Source organism: Tyto alba, unplaced genomic scaffold (genome assembly GCF_018691265.1).
Source record: "Tyto alba isolate M040663 unplaced genomic scaffold, T.alba_DEE_v4.0 Super-Scaffold_41, whole genome shotgun sequence".
Classification (NCBI taxonomy): domain Eukaryota; kingdom Metazoa; phylum Chordata; class Aves; order Strigiformes; family Tytonidae; genus Tyto; species Tyto alba.
In genome coordinates, this window is record NW_024881317.1 from 2643179 (window position 1) to 2663471 (window position 20293).

The window sequence follows — 20293 nt, forward strand, 5'->3', positions numbered from 1 at the left end:
TTGGAACTCTGAGACTCACTGGGCTGCTGCATCAGAAGAGGCTGACACAATGATCGCAGGACCTATTTTTCAGGGAGGACACAGGCATAAACTATAGCATTTCAACATTTACTCGCTACTGTGGGCTTGTATTTTGAGATACTTTCTAAAACTTGCTTCTGTGTGTACAGTTACATGGTCCTCTTTATATAAAAGCACTATTTATTTATTTTCATCATCAGACTTTTCTTTGCATTGGCTCATATACCATCAATTTCTAATTTCATTTAATACCAAAGATGTATGATTTCTTAGAAAGATAACACGTATTCATACCGAATTTATTTTCTGTGCTAACTCCGGTACAAGATGGTAAATGAACACCTGCCTAATCATGCTTTTGCACCTAAGCTGAAATGTTCAAGGTCAAAATTGACATGCTTATATTATTTTTTTAAACATCCACATTACAAATTCTGGTATAATTTTGTTGCAGAATACCTCAACTCGTTTTTCCGTCCTCTATTTGGTAGTGAAAACATTCACTTTCCATTGTTGTTAACACAAAACAGTACAGGACATCTTTGCAGAGTCAAGATAAAAAATGGCTAAAAAGGAAGTTTACAAGTAGAAAGAGCCATCGTCTCAAAACAAATGCAGAAAATAACTGATGGAATCTTCTTTTGTGCAACTCTTCTATAGCTTTTCTGCATTCAGTACTATTTAAGACAGATGAGTAACTGAAGAGTTATTCTGCTCGGACTTGAGATAGGTTATTAATATGATTTTCTTTTCACAGGATGACATTCAGCTACTGAAGGAGATGAAAGTTAATCACTATCTATTCTCTATCTCATGGCCGCGGATTATGCCCACTGGCATCAAAAGTAAGCATAACAATTTCACCATAGTCTTATCAGTAAGAGCAGGCAGGTAATTTTACTTGTGAGTATACCAGGTTTTTACATTACTGTTAAATAGATTTATGGCTTTTTGTCCGCAGAACAGAGTTTAACCATTGCACATGCATTACATTATACACATCACTGCAATGCAAAATTTCTTCGTTAAAATTTTTAGATTTTTATTCTTCCCATTATTTGAAGAACAATCCAGGTAATTTCTTGTTTGTGCGTTTCATCAGCAGAGCAATTGAATGAGAAGGGAATACAGTTCTACAATGATACAATTAATAGTCTTCTGGAAAACAATATTATCCCTATCGTGAGCCTCTACCACTGGGATCTTCCACAGGTTAGACAATATTTAAGTTAGTGAAATGTCTAATATAAATGCTTCTGACAGAAAGCTCATTTCCAAGTTTAAGGACTATGTGTACATCAGAAAAGTTTTTAAAGGTGCCTGCATGCTTCTAAGTGTGCTTATAATTATTTTCTATTCACTTGCATTTTATATACATTGTAGTTTATATATTTGAAGTTTTGAAAAAATCTCTTTCTGAGCTACTGAAATATAAATAAAAGTCTTTGTTAATAGGCAGTTGAAATTTAAATAACATTATTGATTCTTGGAATTCTTATTTATGAAGGTTCTCCAAGAAAAGTACGGTGGCTGGCAAAATATAAGCATGATAAATTATTTTAATGATTATGCAAATCTGTGTTTCGAGAAGTTTGGTGATCGTGTGAAACACTGGATTACGTTTAGTAATCCTTGGGTAAGTTATCTGTGCTTTCCTTCCAGTTACTCCCATTACACAGTTCTGTTCCCAAAATTCTGTGGAAGTAACACTACAGGAAAGTAGGTTGAAAATTGGAGAGGGAAAGGGAGGGAGGGACTTATTAATTATTGTGCCCCAAAATTTCAGTGGCTAGATTCTGCCCAAGGGCAGTTTTAAGACATGAAATTCCAGTGAAGTTTGGAAAAATCATCAGCTGGAGAGGAGAGAGGCACAGAAATCAGAGAGGCAGTTATAACTTGCCCTTCTTGCGTGTCATCAGGGAACAGCAAGTTGGTAAGTCAGCCCACTAACACCAGTCACCACCACATCACTTCCAACAAGCTCGAGTGTATTATCAACCGAGCAGAGGGTAGGAGGTAGGAGCCGAGGGGAAGGGAAATGGGGAGTGGAGAGGGTAGAGCGATAGAGAGACATGGGCCGTGCAGAAGAGCATAGGAACTAAGTCCACAGGACAGCAGCAGATTCACCAGAGAGTAACTAACTCTACATATTTGTAGGCAGTCGCTGAAAAGGGTTACGAAACAGGAGAACATGCACCAGGACTGAAGCTCGGTGGATGCGGAGCCTACAAAGCAGCGCACCATATAATTAAAGTAAAACTAAAATCGTTCTTTAAATTACTTGTGAATTAAGAATTTTTAGCAGACTGGTTAAGTTTTTTGATTCTGCTCCTTAAGCAGAAAGCTAGTTTTGGAACGATGCCATTTCCAACTCACACATCAAAATTATCACCGGACTTTAAACTACCCCTGCATATTCCAGTGTGGCATGAGATGCTGGGTGCCTGTTGAGACACTTTGTTGCAACTTAATTCCTTGTAATTGAATTGTCTCTCTGAAACATACTGCAAAGCTGGTTGAATAGGAACTCCAGGTTACTCCAGAAACAAGGAGTAACATCCTGACCTGTTGAAATGAACCTGACTTTTGCAAGTGACTTCAGTAAGTCTGGCTCTTGTAAAATAAATTTTCACTTGCCTGAATCAATTAGGCAAAGCCATCCAAAGACTGGAGATGCTGAACATTACACTAAACTGAATTCTGCATATTACCTTCATGGACACATCCTGGAATTTAGGGAAGGAATCTTGCACAAATATTTTTTTTGACAACTTATATGAAAGGAAAGCTTCTACAATATACATAAAATAAATGATGTGATACTTTCAGACATGCCTTAGTACAAAAACTGCTCTTGATCTTCACTAGCTTTCTATACTATGGCATAATAGATTAAAATGTGCATATGATTTTTTTTTTTTCTTAACTTAGACTCATGCAAAGGTATGGCACTCTTACAATAACACATGGCGTAATGAGCAGCAAGGTAATAAGGATTCATTCTGTAATTATGCTTCTATTTATATTAAGGGCTCAAAGATTATTCATGAACTGCAGAATTGTCACTTTGCATTTTAAGGTATGGTTGGAATTTCCCTAACTAGTGGCTGGGGTGAACCTGTTGATCCACACAGCGAAGCAGACAGAGACGCTGCTGAAAGATATATCCAGTTTCATTTGGGATGGTTTGCAAATCCAATTTACAGAGGAGACTATCCAGAAGTTATGAAGAATTATGTAGGTAAGCCCCAGTAACCGACTATAACATGAATAAATTACGCACTCACAGCATCTTACAACAGAATAGCCCGTGACTAATGTGTAGTTTAGTCAAGTATGAGGACGCAGGTGAGACAAGGGTGAGCAACAAGTGGCCCATGGGCTAGACACAGCTCCTGAGCAGGCTGGGGGACATGCTAGAAATAAAAAGTTGAGCTGCTGTTGAACCCAGCAGTTGCCCATCTCAGTGCTCCCAGTGCAAAAGGAAGCAACTACCTCACTTCTCAGCCATTGTCCATTCTTAGTGACCTAAACAAGGCAGGGACTTGTTAAATATTTTGCTGGAGTTTCCACCTAAGGACAAAGAACCAGCAGTTTTTCATCATGAAAGCTTCCATTTCTACAGGGTTTCACTATGTTTGTTTTACAGAATGAAGAATATTGGCAATGTACTCAGCAGCAAAGCACTTCTGTTCTTGTCATGTTACGTTTCCATGCATTCAGTTGACGTTTATCATGCTCTTTGGAAATAAAATAAAAAATAAACACAAACCCAGAACACTAATTCACTGTCTTGTATCCAGCTTACTTCTCCAAAGCAAAAGGATGAAGGATTATTACATCTTAAAAAAACAATCAAACTAAACTGTCCTCTGCACTAACACTAGGTTCAGGAAAACCATATTTATTGTTGGTGAGGTAAAGAAAACAAATTTCTGTGCTCCTCAGAAGTATGTTTCCTGTAATTATTTTGATAGGTAGGAAGAGTGCCCAGCAGGGCCTGGGGAAATCAAGATTACCAACTTTCTCAGTGCAAGAGAAAACCTATATTAAAGGCACATCGGATTTCCTGGGAATAGGTCATTTTACTACTCGTTATGTTCTACAAAAGAGCTTTCCCTTTCTCCGAGTGTCAAGTTACCACACTGACCATGAGCTGGCTGAGCTGGTGGACCCACAATGGCCAGCTCCAGGACCTAAATGGTTATACTCTGTGCCTTGGGGATTCAGAAGATTGCTCAACTTCATTAAGGTAATTACAGAGTAAATCTTTAAAAGGAAGTGAACAAAATGCCCGGTTACATGCAGAAGATGCACTTATACTATTTTAGATTTTGCAACGGTTTCACCTATAGATTTATCTTGTCATATTGGGAAGTTTCTTTGAAAAAAAAAAAAAAAATCTTAATTTCAGTTCAGAAAACTGTATTTTAAAAATAAAAGCTGTAGTTGATTTAAATTCCTAGTTACACGTATTTTCTTATTAAATGTATCTGTAAGTAAATCTAGAAAATTGCTTTTAATGCATTTTATGAAGAATCTCATGTTCTGTCAAAATAAGATGATTTTGTTTATATGAAATGGTCCAAACATATCTTTGTTTGCAGACACAGTACGGGAACCCTCTCATTTATGTCACAGAAAATGGAGTTTCTGAAAAGGTACAGTGTACTCAGCTGTGTGATGAATGGCGGATAGAGTATCTGAAAGGATATATTAATGAAATACTGAAAGGTAACTTTAAAAACATCTTTTTAGTGCATGAGCTTTTTGAGCATTTTCACCTACTGATTATTTTTTACTCTTGTAATTTATAGCATAGAGAAAGACGTATTCACAGATCAAAATGGACAGCAAACTAGACTAATAAATTTTCACAAAAATTACAACCTAGCCCAACATACTGAAGCTAATAAATACAATAACCTACATGAGGCTTGATACCGTAATAGATCATCAGTTTCTACTTTTAGAAAGGAGAAATTGCACCTAATTATCATTCTTATAAAGCTCTAGTACCTCTAAGCTAAAGAGAACATTTTCAAAGAATAGCATTTACTTTATACTTTGCCATGTTTCTGTCCTCCTCCCCTTCTCCCCATCTCCTTCTGGTATAAAACAAAACACCTACAGAACTGTATTTTCAGGATGACAAACACAGCAACAAGTTTAAACAGAATAATTTGTATTGTGCTTACAGCTCTAAACGATGGTGTTAATGTCAAAGGTTATACTGCCTGGTCACTGCTGGACAAATTTGAATGGAACAAAGGCTTCTCTGAAAGATTTGGATTTTATCACATTGATTTTAAAAACAAGAACAAACCACGATACCCAAAGGCATCCGTTCACTATTATAAAAAGATTATCAGTGCAAATGGATTCCCAAATCCAAGAGAGGTGATGACAACTGATAATTTTATTCTTTTTCTTTTTTCTTCAATATGTGAACAAATATCACATTGAATTTAATGAAACAACTTGCATGAATATGGTACATGGAATGACACTTTGGCTCTGTAAATTAGGAATGTGTTAAATGTACAGGCCTCCAAAGACAAAGTGGAATCAGCCTCAATTACTGTTTCTAAAGCATTTAAACTAATTGGACTTACTCATGTGATCAAAAATTCTGAATCATAAGTTACCAGTGTTCTGTCAGATTTCTAGGCAGAAAATTACACAAACGTGCTACCTCATAGGAAAATAATATGAAATATACTATGTGCTTTTTATAATTTTATTAAACAATTAACTGTAAGAAATATATTGCAATAAAACCCACAAAGATACAAAGAAACTTTCAGAAAATCACGTGTTGACGGAATAAAATAGTATCAAGTCAACTGGAGTGGACAGATGTTCAGGGACAGAGAAAAAGCTGCTGTGAATGAGACAGAATATCACACTAACAGAACTGCTACATGTCAACCTTCTCAGGTGGGAAACTGGTATCAGAAGGCCATGGACACTTGCTCTACCACACACCAACTCCTTGCTGCAGGTAATTATTTTTCTTCTCTTTTGTTTTATAAAAGCATATTATGTAACTTTAGGATTTAAAATTTCGCTGTAAATACTACTATCAGCAAATCCTAAAATGTATTTTCTCCCTGAAAGCACAACAGCTTTCAAATACAAGCCTTTAAAGAAAAAGGTCTGTCTTTACTTTCTCCAACTAAAATCACTGTAGCTAAACGGATCAACTTAGGATGTTAATGGAATACACAAACTGAAAGCTACTATTTAAAATTAAGGCTAGGGACGACAGTACTCTCCTTAAAATAATAAAAGTGCTAAATGCTCTTTCAAACATTATACAAACTCAAACAAATCAAGACAACCATGCAGACAGAAAATAGCTAAGATGTTTGACTTCTACATACAAGAACTATTAACAAAACGGGCTAAGCACTAGCTTAGGCAGTGTTAAGCCATGGTTTTGCTCTTTGATAGTCCTGGTAACAAAGCTAACAACAGCACAGCTTACAGCCGCTGCTCAAGAACACATCAGCACAGCAGACTTTGCCTGCAATTCCCACAGTGCCAGCCTAATCCATCTCACTTAAGACCTTCCCAATGTAATTCAGGACCTTTCATAGTTCCTGAGCCAGGGGAATAGCCTACCGCAATGGATTTCTGAAACTTCTAAAAAAAGATGAAATAAATATTATAAAGTCTCATAAAAAGGATGAAATCAATTCCACATGGTAGAAAATGTCAAAGCAGTCATCCTAAGTTTATCCTACTTAGCCTCAGCTGCTGAGTGATATATTCTATGTGAATTAACTGTGTTTACTGAAGTCTTTGAGGCTTATCTGTGGAACAGAATTCTACAAAATAAAACCCACTTAACTTTTCAAAGAGCTGCAAAACAATCATAAAAAGGCTAAAGTGCTTCCCAAGGATTTCTCCTTGATAATTTTCTTTTCTACCCTTCCCTTGAGGGGGGAGAATAAAAATCAAAGGAACAGTAGACTACTGCTAATGCAATGAAATTAATTCACAGTAAGTACAATTTTTGCAGCCATTTGTGCACTGACATATTTTCAAAAATTTACCTCAGAAAGAAAATAGAGAAGGAAAACTGTCATGGATTTGCTCCAGCTTTTGCAGACTTAAGAAACTTTTTTGTTTGTTTTGGTTGCTGTTTATTCTAATGCCAACATTTAAGAAAATAAGTTTAGCCATAAATGTTCAAAAAAATTATTAATCTATGTTAGATCTAAGTTAACAATTAATATACTCCAGAAGATTAAATTTCTTACATACTACTCATTTCTCAAATTTTAGATTCCCTGATTACTCACATGGAAATGGTGACAGAGATTGTTCTTCCTACAGTTTTCACACTCTGCATACTCATCAGTATTGTCCTACTAATATTCTACATGCGAAATCATAGTTAAAATTACATGCTTACATACATCTTCATTTTGCATAATAAATAAAATGCAACCAGTTTATTATATTAGTTAAAGTTTACCACAGGTGCCTCTTTTTATACCATTATAAGGATAAAGAAATATTACTTCACCTGTCCACCTAGCACTTTTTACAGTTTTTTCTATTCAGTTCCCAAAACAATTTAAATTTATCAACACCCAAAATGAAATTAGTAGAAAATAATGCAGAAAGAAAATGTAAGTAGCAGATTTCGTTTCTTATTATTTTGAAAACTACTATACATTTTGTTCACCAGAAAAATAGTTAGCTAAGATTGAAGTGATTCAAATCTTGCCAGTACAAATTTCAAGTGATAAAAACTGTTTGCAAATTCTCATTTCAGTCTGTTCATCAATAGGTTTTAATTAGCATGAAAATGCTAGTTGAGAGACAGTCACATAATTTTAAAATAGAAAAGGATTTAAATATTCCAAAAGCACTGTTTAAGCATTAACTTATTATTCATGTCTAAAAGTTAGGATAATATAGCCTTACTATCTAGGTGTGGAGAAGAATTATTTGAAGTGATTAATCAAAGATGACAACCGCTGAGTCAGATTTAAACCAAGGACTCTTATTTCTCTAGTTTCGTTTAGAGGGAACTAGGTTTACCTCATATGACTTTATAATATATTACACACAGAAATGTCTATTATGGGTAATCCAGACACTTACAGAATGTAATATTCCACCTCAGATTCACTTCTACTGCAGGTAGGAACAAGTATAGTACATGATTATAAGGAATTTGTTCCAGAATATGGCCATCTGGTTATATTGTCCTCCTGTTGTGCTTGAAATTATTACTTTAAAGAGAAGCAACAAACAAGTTTCCTATTTAGCTTGCACTGTATTTTCAACACTGCATGTGCACATGCTGAATGCAGAGTATGATAATAACATCATTCCAAAAAAATACCTTGTTCTTAGCTTCTCTTCAAGGGCTAACTATTAAACCGATAGTTATTATATGTAATATTAGGAAAGGGATAAGAAATAAGACGGACTGAGGAGAAACCAGAAATTACAAAAACGTATAGTTTTTACAAAGCATAAACACTGGGGTTTTCCTTATTCTTACTTATCAATAGTTAATAGATTCTTTTATGCGAAATCCTTCTGTCTCACGTTTTTCAATCAGCATATACTATGCCAGGTAATTGTTTAAAATTACACTGCCAAAACAGTACATACACTGTCTAATCAACATAAGAACATATACAACTGTCATCCCAACATATTAAATGATTATGCCCAGCCAATTATACTGAACATTTTTTTCAGAAAATTATGCAAAAGTATACAAGACAACACTGTTAGAATAACTCACTTTGCATTGAGGGAAAAAAAAAAAAATTAATTTGAAGAGGAGAGAGAAGCATATCCAAGAATACTCCAAAATATAGATCCAGAAACAATGAAAATCAAACTGTCAGAAGTTCACAATGCCCTGGATGAACAGCTTTCCAAAAATATCTGGATGATGAAATGTCACCTGACACCACGAAAACATGACAATATTGCTTGTTCTGTTGGGTTAAGAGAATTCACACTTTGAACAGTGTCTGATTGCATTCTTAACGAATAAAAATAAAATTTAAAACCCTAAAGTGCAGAACTTTATTGAATGTTTGTAAATACATGAACAAAAATAAGTCCTATATTTTCAAAATAATTACACTGTACATTCATAATTGCACAACATTTATAAACAAACTAGATGCCTACAGATGAATTATGGCTGATATATGTCACACTTCAAGCATTCTAAAGCAAATAACTCAGTAAGATGTACTGTTCCTCAAATCAGAGTGTTTCTAAATATACTGCTGGAACAGAGACAATACTGAACTTTCCCCTTTACTGTACCTTTCAAGTGCCTGCCTGTAGAGTAACATGCATTTAAGTGAAATGCACCTGACTGCACTGAGCCACTGTAATAAAATACGTTCTTTCTTCACTGCTTCCATTAACTGTGGAATCAAACAAGAGACCTGCAAAGACAAAAGAAAAAGATGTGATCAGCCACTATGCTTAGAAAGAGAAACTGTAGAGATTAGTTCATGTAGCAGCTTCAAGAACTGGTTTCAAAACTTCAGCTTTACTGAAAAGACCACTTCATAACAAAAATTGACGACAGGAAAGTTTTACCAAAACATTACCCTGTATCAAACCTCACCCCCAAAAGGCAAATTATGTCTATACCAGTCCATATGCTTAATTCTTCCCCATTCTCATGCTTTTTCACTTGTTCTACATTTGATTGCAGCAAGGCATGTCTTCCCTCCTTAGCACTGTTTGCTTCTCTGACTAGAGACCAGCATTCAGTAACAGGGAAATTTCTCTTCGAACCCATTCTCAGATACACTGGCAAAGACTTTAGAAATAATATTATGAACACTTAATCATGTCACATTTGGACCTATTCTGTCATTTTAACTCTGAAAACTTAGCTCAAAGGTGAGAAAGCAGAAAGATACCACTTTCTGAAAATCTTTTCTATTCTACAAATACCATCTCACCCTTTTAATATAAGGCAAAACATTGCTTTGCTTCTCCTGAAAAGTATAAGTAAGAAAAAGTTCAAACCCACTGAACCCAGTATAAAAACTGAATTTGTTTGAAGTGTGTACTTTCATGATTTCATTTCACCACAAATATTCCTTACCTGTATTGTTTGATGTCATATGTTCAACTGTAGGATTAGTACTAACTAGCCACGTTGTTTTAGCCTCCTTCAGTCCATGCGTGCTACTTATGTCCACCTTCCATATTTCTGGGTGATCACTGAGAGAATAATGAAAAAAATGACAAAATTTAGTCAGGTATTCAGTCACAACTGAATTTTGATGCTGCAAGCATTGAAGTCTCTCTTACTTTTGATAGAACTTCTTGACAAGAGCTGTTCTGATCGGCAGTTGAAACACATGCTTCTCATTCAGAGGGTTTTCCTTATAATACTTCATGCAAATTCTACAATAGATATTAACTAGTTACTAATTTTATTTGGAGAAATGCTTGTACAGCATTGCATAAAACTTGTGCAAAATTAACTGTACTCTCAGATTTTATGATTTCATTTGTTTTCACTTTTAGTCACAAAGCACAATTTAGCAGGAAGAACCAACTGCTACTTCTGCAGTCTCATTATCATCAACATTAAGGAAGGCCACTTTTTTTTTGTTGTTGTTGAGAGTTCCTCTACAACTGCTAAAGAGAATCTATTTGATATTGTCACTTAAAGAGCAAGAAGTAAAAATGAAATAATTACTGTGTCAAAGGGAAGAGGTTCTCATGTTTAAACTGAAGTAAGACTGTACAGCTGACCATTATTTCCAGTATATGGTGAAGCTTTTGAACACGATGAACTTGTTCTTGTAGATCTACTGATGTGGAAGTGAAGTAATCCTGGAACAGCAAACAGCTTCTAGAGCTCTTAACTGGACACTCAATTTCTACAGACATGCAACACATCCTCAGTATACTAAAGCAGTTTTTCTTCTTTTGAGAAGCCAAAATTTTAAGAATGGCCCAGCAGAGTCAAAACAAAGTTCCATGCTATCAAAGTATGAACAAAGGTTCACTGTCCTGCCTGACAATGACCCATGCCAGATAGCTAAGAAATAATAGATGAATAAGGAAACAACATAATGATATTTCTGCAGTATAGTGTTCCACTCTCATGATTTGCAATTCAGTTTCTCAGCTTATATGAACGATATGACTTGCATCCCACCATCAGCTAAGTGTGCTCTACTTTATAGTGCTTTCAGAGTTTAAAAGAAAAAAAAAAGCATCTCACCAAGTAGGTTAATGTTGCAAGTTCCTGGCCTGTAGGATGAACAAGGGGGGAAAAAAAATAAATTAAAATTTAATACGTGTCAGATGAAATATCAGCAACATTCAGATAATCAAGCAGGGAATTCTACCAAAGAAAATCCCAAAGTCACTAGGACCGCAATGTTATTTATTGACATGATTACTCATTCAAAACAAGAAAAATCCTTTAAAATGGCATGTTAAAGACATTATTTTATTTACCCACCAAGGCTGCACAACAGAGAAACCTATCGCATAAATTTGAGACAACCACTCTCCTTGGGACATATAAATTTACAAATAGTGAAAATGAAAAAGCAAATGAAACAAAGAATGAAAACAAGATGACAAAGCAAAAAAGAAATTATGAGATGAAGAAAAATGAAGTGGGTAACAACAATGGTAAAACACAAACCTCTCTCACAGATTTAGAAAAATAATAAAGTTATAATACTGCAAATAAAGCCACAACGTTTTCAAGAAAAAATGTACTTTACAAAAATCTGTCCACTCTAGTTTTTGTTTCCAGTATTTTTTATAGATATAAAAAATAATAATCGAAAATATCTTTCTAAATAGTACAGACTGTACAAACACAGCTATTACATATAAATACCCTTGCCCAATTTCTTTTTAACCCATGTAGACCATAAAGGAAAAGACAGAAAGAGCATGAGGGTCTTTTTTCACCTACAGCAAACAAGTAAGAAAACAAAACAGGTCAGTTATGTAAATCTGGTATTTACTTTACTTGAAGTTCAACCTAAAGGTTTTTTTTTCAAATTGAAAAGTAAATACATGGTTATGCAAGATATAGTTATTTTGAAACAAATTAATTTTTTAAATTTTGAATCCATATACAACTGAAAAGTACAATTACTAAGGAGGCTGGAAAGAGCATTTCAGCTCTGACGGGGGATCAAGGTTATCAAAAGCTTCATTTCCTGTATGGAATACCTTTTCTCTTGAATTTCTGATCAGGTTAACAGATATCAGGCTTACCTATGAAAAAACTGACATAATCCTTCTTCATCTTATCCAAACCAATCTCCAACAGCATTTGAATTGGAGTGATGCCACTGAGGGAAACAACCTCTATCTTTCCATGATAAGACTGTTGAATCAATTTACTTAGCAAACTGCAACTCCCTTGATGAATCTAAAAATTAGAAAAGTTCTCTTGTGATGTAACTGTGTACAAAACATCATAAACATTGTTTAGAAGTAAAACACCATGGAAACAGAGGCAAACTGTGACATGTGAAAGTAATTTAAAAACAATACAACACAGAAATGAGGGTAGTTAAGAGACGAGAACTATTTCAAACAACTCAAAATTTGAAAATTGATTGTGAAATTCAAATACATACCCACGGCTGTATTTCACCATGTTCCAGGGATTTTAAGATCAGCGTGAAACACTCTATCAACTCCTGATGGGAACTGACACCTTGAGGAAAAAAAGATGCAATATTTTATTTATCAACAGCCAGAGAGAGCGCCTGGATTACGTCAAATAACAATAGGCCAACACATACTTGCAAGAACAAAACTCCTCACTTAAAGAATGGCAGCTGAAATGCCAGATTGCACTGTTAAGTCCGTCATACCCTGACTTTAAAAAAGGTTAGTCTAAAGAAACGATCAAGAGACAACTGAACTGCATACGCCTGGTAAGAGAACAGCACATGGCAGAAACGGATTGTCATATAACACATTTTGGCTACATTTTCTCTATATACCTTGAAGCTCAACACATGTTATAAATTTCACTGAACAGCATCTATCTAGGATATGAACTTTATCCAACTAACTTATTTCTAAGCAAGAAACAAGCCTCCATTCATTGTGGCAAAAAAACACAATACACTTACTTCTCATTTTGCACCACAATTGTTCAGCAAAATCCAGGTCTCCTCGCTCACTGAAGATTGATTTTATTGAACTGTCCACCGCAGCTGTGTCACATTTGATTTTCTGAAAGAGTTTAAGTAAAAAAAGATGCCTAAGATTCAAAGATCTTAGGAATTCAAATTTTCTCCACAGATCAATATTGGGTGCATCACTAATTTTTCCCCTTTTCTGGGGAAACTACCGCATAGAAACGACTAGTACATAGTAATTCGGAAGCATATTTTTATCTAAGAGTGAGACTAATGCTTCTTAGCAATTATCCAGTGTGATAACTCTGGCTTTGGACCAGAAAGTGAAGCCTACCATCAGAAAGACTTTTGATCTTTGCCAAATAAAGCTCAGCCAGACTAATAAAAACCAATTGCTTAGCTCAGCGTGGTCCTTTTCAACTTACAACGGCACGATGCACAGAACATTAGTAAATAGCAAGAACACAGTCCAGCAAGCACTAACTCAGAATATGACCAATGCTGCACTGAACTCACAGATGGTTAAGTAATTGTACGTATGCCTAGCAGTGCCCTGGGTGACCAAAATTAATACATACATAGATCTTCAGAACAGAGAACTATTTTTCTGTTATCCTGGTGCTGAGTATTTCTGGTTCAGCCAATACAAAAATCATTATATTTTTAGTTTATCAACAAAATGCAATTTCCCTCTTGACAGGAAAAAGACCCAAACTTTTCTTTGTGGGCCGAAAGGGGAGAAAATCTTAATATAACTGAAGATATTTTTATAATTTGAATTTGTCTATTGCTTCAGAATATCATAAAACTCTAGATAAGTGGGACAGATATCCAACTGATACCATTAAATTGGTCCAAAATCATTACATTAGGCAAGAAAAGCAAATTAATGATAGAATGCAATGGTGCAAAGGTCAGAGGTCCTGCAATAAACTAGGGCATCATGAGATTGATAGCTTTAGGAGATGACAGACAATGGTTAAGACAAGGGAGTGCAATTTCAGTTGATGTAACACAGTTCAATTTACAAGCTTTTGGTGGTGAAAAAGGAAGGGAAAAATCAAATCAAAACAAAATAGATCCATACCACTAAGTTATATAAAAAAATATGTATAATGGACACTAGTAGACCATCTAGAATAAAAAAACAGGGAGTTTTCTTTCTGTTAGAGGGTAGCTATGGAATTCCTAATTTTGCCGGTAAGGCCTTCTTCCATTATTTTTACACAGCAGAAACAGAAAGCAAAAGGTTTATCTTTCTTTACATCTTGTTGTCTTGTTATGTATTTACATATATACATAAATAATATACAAGACATTGTCAAAATTTGAAATAACTACTGTTATAAATGAAACAGGATGACAAGACAATTGGTAGGAATTATACCTCCATTTCATTCTTGTTTCCAGATACACAATATCCAACCAGCTTCTTCTTTAAATCTAGTAGAGGAGAAAAATAAATTTCACCACTATTAAAAAAAAAAAAATCCATCATCAAATCAATGTTATAAATCATCGGGCACATTATAATTAACAAATACATTGACTGAATGGCTAAGACAAAATTTATCCTTTTTAAAATTGTTTTTACTAGGTAAGGTTATAGTCTGAAAAGACAGTTTAATATTTTTTATAAGCTGTACATTGCCCCCATATACCTTTACTACATTTTGTTATCTAAGTATTAACTTGTTGAGTTCCAGTGTGGAAGCAGTAAGGAGTAGCTGGTGGTCTACTAAGTGTCTCTTCCACACATCAGAGAGAGTTTTCATCTGGTTCTATCTTTTGCCCAAGTTTTATCTATATACTAAAAAAATGTACAATTGCATTTAAAAATCTCTTGGTGCATTCCTACACCTGATTCTCTTTTTAGACTTGTTTTTTACTATCTTAAACTTCTGACAAGACACATACTGTTCACCACAGTTTTCAGCAGGAATCGGTAATTTTGGATGCTTCATTTTAAGATGTCATCAAACTATTAACTTCTGCCACCAAAGGGTCACTTAGCATGTTTAGAAGCTCATGTGCATGCCAGATCCAGAACTCTCTCAATTGCTTTTTAAACATAACCATGTCATTTTATAAAGAAACAATTTTTACTTTTATACAAGATATTAGGATAAAGGAAAATGAGAGAGATGTACTGACTAACCTGTTTAACTACTTTGTGCTGGTGGTTATAGCAGAGAAATTAACATCTCAAAATCTAATACTTTCTAAATTGCATGTGGAATTTCCTTTCATTTCTGTGAAATGCAACATCCCTCTGTCCCCATGTAACAAGCAGCAATTACCAGTCAGAAATTCCCGGACCAGTTCAACAGCCGATTCAGACTCTAATGGCTCAGGCCACTCAGTCACACCCGTCTTCAAACCCTCAGCCAGAGCCTAAAGGCAGCACGAAAATCAAAACAAATCAGTTCTTGTTTGAGGTTCTGCATGTGTCATGCTTCAAAATGTAGCTAACTTCTCCAAGAATTGTACATCTCTCTGTACAGCTAACCATGAATTCTGAATTTCCTGGTTTCGGTGTTTGTGAGTTGTCCCCTTTATATTCAAGATTCCTAAAACTGAACTCAAAGCTTATTCTAAAGTAAAAGCTTAAAATTATCTTTGAAACATAGGATGAAGTTTTAAATGAATTATTAACACATAAAATCACCATTCCATGTAAATCATAAGTGAGAAATTCAAATTTCTACTTACAAGGAGAAACTGCAGTTCTCTATATAGCTGATATACAGGACTTCTGGGGTCCCCAGACTCCAGTGCAATATTCTGCAAGTTCCAGAAGTTTATGTCAGTTTCAAAGTTTAGAAATCAAGTGTCCTAAAATTTTAATGACTGAAATGCATTTTAGCATAATTTATAATTTAGCTTATGAACATATTGTTTTGCTTATTTAAAGAATAAACACAAATGTCAAGAATCAAACTTATATTTTACCCTTTACACTACTCACAATGTAAGCCATGGAAAGAGTTTGGGTTCGTCTGCTTTTTCCTTCCTGACTTACCAGCGTTGCAGCTGAAGTTAGTGGGGGCATCTCCAGAATCTTATCTACAGTATTCCATGTGATATCGACATAGATATTGCTGTCAGATTCTACAATTGTGTCCTCTATTGCAGCACCTTTAATGAGTTCATACTGAGCAAATCCTTTTGTCATCACCTAGAATGAACAGTTTTAAAAAAAAAAAACAACCAAACAAACAACAAAACCACAACACTGAGTATTTTGCATGCATACAAAACAATTTTAAAAGCATTTCACAGAAAAAAAAAAAGGGCTAATATCAGACAAACGCATTACAACACAGGGAGGTCAAACGGTATTTCAAAAGTGACTATTATACTGTAGAATCACACTAAGGTGAGTTTCTAAATAGAATCTATAAAGCTTCTCAAAACCAGTATTGTAAATCCAAAACCAGAGTTTTTAAACTTAGACTGGGGACATGACAGACTGTAAACACATACAGTAGATGAATGATGTTTCTTTTTGTGTGCCATTTTGAGCTCTTCCAGGTTTGCAAAACGGGTTTTATCAGCTGTAGGACCTAGGAAAGGAAAAAAGTAAGAATCAAAAAAATATTTGACACAATTCCAATTTTGCACTTAAAATTAATTCTCATTTGGTCAAGTATGACTGGTGGTGTCCTTTAGAAAGGAGGCATTCTCCTTGTCTTTGTCCTATTGATAATAAGAGCTGGTGTTAACATATAAATGTTTGGTAAGAGTCAGTGCTTGTGTAAGTAGTTGAACAGTAGAAACTTAAATTTGCTAAGTTATTGCACCTGAGTGAAAGTAGGCCTGCACAGATACTGTTGCATAAAGTATATTAAAAAGTTACTTCCCACACACAGCATGGGTTAAAAATATTTTTTATTTTCTTTTTTTTTTTGCCTTTTGTTTTTTAAAACCTGTAATATAGAACAGTACCAAGCCAACATCACACAAAGGACAAAGATTGCATTGCTACATCAATATTCCCACATTCTTTAGCCTTCCTCGTTTAATTTTACATGTAACCTTATAACCTTACCGTCACATGTAACCATATATAAATTGATCCCTGTGACTGTGTTTCCATCTTTGAGAGGCTCAGCTCCAAGCCAACAGGTATGCTCAGGATCAGAACCATCACACCTTATCCAGAGGGGAGGAAGCGCAACTGGTTCACTTATCTTCAAATGGGTCATGTTTGGATTTTGTACCATCGTATATAAGGAAATCAACTGCCTAGAAATACAAACAGGAAAAAAATAAGATGCCAGCAAGTATAGCTAAATCTATCCCTTACATAAAACTTAACACCTATCTACCTCGCTTCATTAGCAGACATCAAATCATTTTACAAAAAGTATGCTGTATTATAATGCTCTTTGAACAGGTAGAACAATGAAATCACAAAGGAAGAAGAAATCATGACTGAGACTATATATATTTTACTTTAGATTAAAGGTTCTAAAATCATCATTGAAATTTACATTTTAAGCATGTTAAAAGGATAAGTTAGTTAAGCAAACTAGTCACCATGTTTTAGTACCATGCCTTGGTATTTTAATAACAGCCAAAGACCCAAATCAGGTTTTGTCTTTTTTTAACAGAAGTCTTACAAAAACAAGCATTGAAGTCTTAGTAAGCTTTCTTTGCTAACCTACACCCAGACAGTCCCATTAATTTAAGGGGACAGCTCACAAGTGCTTTTCCAGTGCCTCAGCTACTTTGTTAGGAACACTTTAAGCCAGCAGAGACCATTTTGCAGAATAAAAAATGGTCATACCTCCTCACTAAACTAATGAATAATTTAATTTTGCGGGCTTGAAAATAATACAGGTTCTGAATATTAGGAAGAGAGAAAAGTTGCAAAAGAAAATTAGATCAAAAGGGGATGCAGACCTTTGACACTTACTTTGCTCTTCTGACAGAAAGAGCCACTGGTCTGGAACTCTCTGTTGGTAAAAGCTCAGAGGCATAAAGAGCCTCATCCATTTTTGATTCTTCCATTAGGTCACTTTCTTCATTGTGTCTCTTTAAGAGAAATGCATAGATAAGTCAAAAAATGGGAAGTATGTCAAAATATGTGATGGGAATTAAAAAGTTTAGATTACGTTAAAAAAAAAAAAAATCATACACACTTACTGCTTTCTGCAAAATATATACATTGTTTCCATTCCAAAATCTTTCAACGGGACTTTTGCAACTACCACCAATGAAACAGATCTCTACATCAGTCTGAAAAAAAAAAACAACCAACTTTTTAATACACGACACATAAATGCTGAATTTCAGCATTTTTTTATACCTGAAATTGAAAACTAATTCCACAAACTGTTTTCCAACCCTATTGCAACTATTCATGAATCTAAGGCTTTCTTACTTCAGGAGTCAAATCAACTGTGAAAATGCAACAACTTTCAACTATCCAACATAGAAAATCTCATCTCCAACAGGTTGATTTTATGAGAAACTCATTTTTGGTTCAATGAGTAAAACTTTAGTTAATCTGCGATAAGGACGATCATTGTTGTCAAGTAGCAACTGCAGTCACCAGAAACCCTTGAGGTGAAGAATACTAATTTAAAGTAACCTTAAATATCAACTGATCACTTCCCTGAATGTCTCATGAGAGCTGTAAACACTGTTTGGAGACATTAAATAACTGGAGTCTGTTCCTTTTAATGTAGAAATATCAATCTTTACTTAGTCTTTTCCATACACACAGAGAAGTATTGCTTGATTCTTCACACCTAGTCTGTTTTTCACATTATTGCATATTTAAGTAATCACCTGATATTATTTTCAAACTATTATCAAACTTATAGAAACCCCCAAGATTAATACAGTAGCATTAAAGATTTTCCAGCCATTCCTGTTTTAAAAGCCATTAGAAGCAATTGCTATTTTCATACAGATTCCCCATAAAAGTACTCAGACAAAAAGTGTGCCACCAGAAGCAGCAGGTTCGAAGCATGAAAATACGACCTGAGGGCAGCCACACAGCTGCCGAGAGGGGCAACTTCTGCAGCAGCTCTTTCCTCCCCTCCCAGCAACCGCACAGAGTCCCATCCACCTTCTGCACTGCCCCCACAACACTTTTGAGTCTCACGACCATTTTAAGCAAGTTACCAACTGCAAGAACTGTAGTGGCGCGCAGGAATGCGCGGGGAGGAGAGGGCTGGTGCTGGCCCCGGGCGGGCAGCGCTCTGGGACCCGGCTCTCCTCCGCCCCTGAGGTAGCGGCAGATCCAAAGCGATATCGCTGAGGTAAACTTTCCCTTTTACGTTATATTCCCACATATATCTCAGCTGTTGATCAGCGGCTGCATGTTTTGAACGTGCAGACTCAGGTTGCATAACTATTTTCGCATATATATTTACCTCAAAGAGATACGGGTGTTCAGGGATGCTTTCCCTTCCTTCTTCATATATTCTGAAAGAAAATAAAGCGTTAAGGTATAGAAAGTGTTGGTTTTTTTTTTTTTTTTCCTCTACATCCCTCATTGAACAGTAAGTTTAACTTAATAAATTTAACTGCATAAACGAAAACACCGCAGGTCTGCAACCAGAGCCTTCAGCAGCCTCCCCACACACTGCGACCCCGCCCGGCACCCCCCCTCCCCGGCCGAGCCGCCTCCCTCAGCGGATCGGCCCCTCAGGGCGGCCGCCGTCCCGCGCCCGCGGAGGGCCGGCACCCACCCGCGGAGCCGGCCGTACAGCTCGTCCGCCGCCCGCCGCCGCCGCTCCGCCGCCATCCCCGCCCGCCACAACCGAATTGCGCGCCTCGCCCGCCCCCCGCCACTACATCCGGGGCGGAGTGCTCAGTGAAAACAAAAAAAACATTATTTTTTCCCTCACAGAACTGGGTTTTATTTATATTTATTCTCTCCGCACGCTCTCTCCACCCATGGGAGAAAAAAAAAAAAGCAAACCACAACTTAATAAATTTTATAATTACTGTGGGGCTTGGTGAGTGGTCACGACGAATCCATCCGCCAGAAAAAGAGTCCCCCGGCTTTCGAGGCTACCGAGAGCGACAGAAGCGCCCGGAGGAAGAGGGCTCGGTACCGCGGGGCGTGGCGCCGGCGAAGGGACTCGGGCTGGAGGCTAGGGCCG

General features: G+C 36.0%; 2 protein-coding genes across 8 annotated transcripts; one reads left to right on the forward strand and one right to left on the reverse strand.

Moving 5' to 3' along the window:
• Window positions 1-1567: 1567 nt before the first annotated feature.
• Window positions 1568-8838, forward strand: LCTL (lactase like). Of its 2 annotated transcripts, XM_042803841.1 has the most exons (7): window positions 1568-1657; window positions 2179-2274; window positions 2953-3007; window positions 3101-3262; window positions 3999-4273; window positions 4629-4755; window positions 7315-8838. In XM_042803841.1, the coding sequence occupies exons 1-7, from the start codon at window positions 1568-1570 to the stop codon at window positions 7428-7430; spliced, it is 921 nt and encodes a 306-aa protein (XP_042659775.1). In that variant the 3' UTR covers window positions 7431-8838. The 2 variants fall into 2 exon arrangements, with proteins under 2 accessions (XP_042659775.1, XP_042659776.1); XM_042803842.1 differs by lacking the exon at window positions 2179-2274.
• On the reverse strand, window positions 7470-20271 carry ZWILCH (zwilch kinetochore protein). 6 transcript variants are annotated; one of them, XM_042803838.1, is made up of 18 exons: window positions 20136-20271; window positions 19559-19610; window positions 18321-18413; window positions 18091-18209; window positions 17221-17417; window positions 16656-16735; window positions 16192-16347; window positions 15882-15953; window positions 15470-15563; window positions 14557-14612; window positions 13161-13263; window positions 12657-12736; window positions 12289-12445; window positions 11270-11298; window positions 10739-10875; window positions 10345-10440; window positions 10136-10254; window positions 7470-9461 (listed from the first exon to the last, which is right to left on the reverse strand). In XM_042803838.1, the coding sequence occupies exons 4-18, from the start codon at window positions 18183-18185 to the stop codon at window positions 9370-9372; spliced, it is 1563 nt and encodes a 520-aa protein (XP_042659772.1). In that variant the 5' UTR covers window positions 18186-18209; window positions 18321-18413; window positions 19559-19610; window positions 20136-20271; the 3' UTR covers window positions 7470-9369. The 6 variants fall into 6 exon arrangements, with proteins under 6 accessions (XP_042659772.1, XP_032850135.2, XP_032850137.1 ...); XM_032994244.2 differs by lacking the exon at window positions 20136-20271 and adding an exon at window positions 19877-19953; XM_032994246.2 differs by lacking the exons at window positions 19559-19610; window positions 20136-20271 and adding an exon at window positions 19308-19331.
• Between the last annotated feature and the right edge of the window lie 22 nt (window positions 20272-20293).

What these genes read in the sequence shown, in the direction of transcription:
- LCTL (XM_042803841.1), top strand. Translation starts at nt 1,568, where the DNA reads ATGATAAATTATTTTAATGATTATGCAAATCTGTGTTTCGAGAAGTTT. An exon ending in CAGCGCACCATATAATTAAA is followed by an intron (nt 2,275 to 2,952) that starts GTAAAACTAAAA and finishes TTCTTAACTTAG; the next exon opens with ACTCATGCAAAGGTATGGCA. An exon ending in AGTTATGAAGAATTATGTAG is followed by an intron (nt 3,263 to 3,998) that starts GTAAGCCCCAGT and finishes TTATTTTGATAG; the next exon opens with GTAGGAAGAGTGCCCAGCAG.
- ZWILCH (XM_032994244.2), bottom strand. Translation starts at nt 19,932, where the DNA reads ATGGCGGCGGAGCGGCGGCGGCGGGCGGCGGACGAGCTGTACGGCCGG. An exon ending in TTATGTCAGTTTTTTCATAG is followed by an intron (nt 11,299 to 12,288) that starts GTAAGCCTGATA and finishes TTCATCCTACAG; the next exon opens with GCCAGGAACTTGCAACATTA. An exon ending in TATGACATCAAACAATACAG is followed by an intron (nt 9,462 to 10,135) that starts GTAAGGAATATT and finishes TTGTCTTTGCAG; the next exon opens with GTCTCTTGTTTGATTCCACA.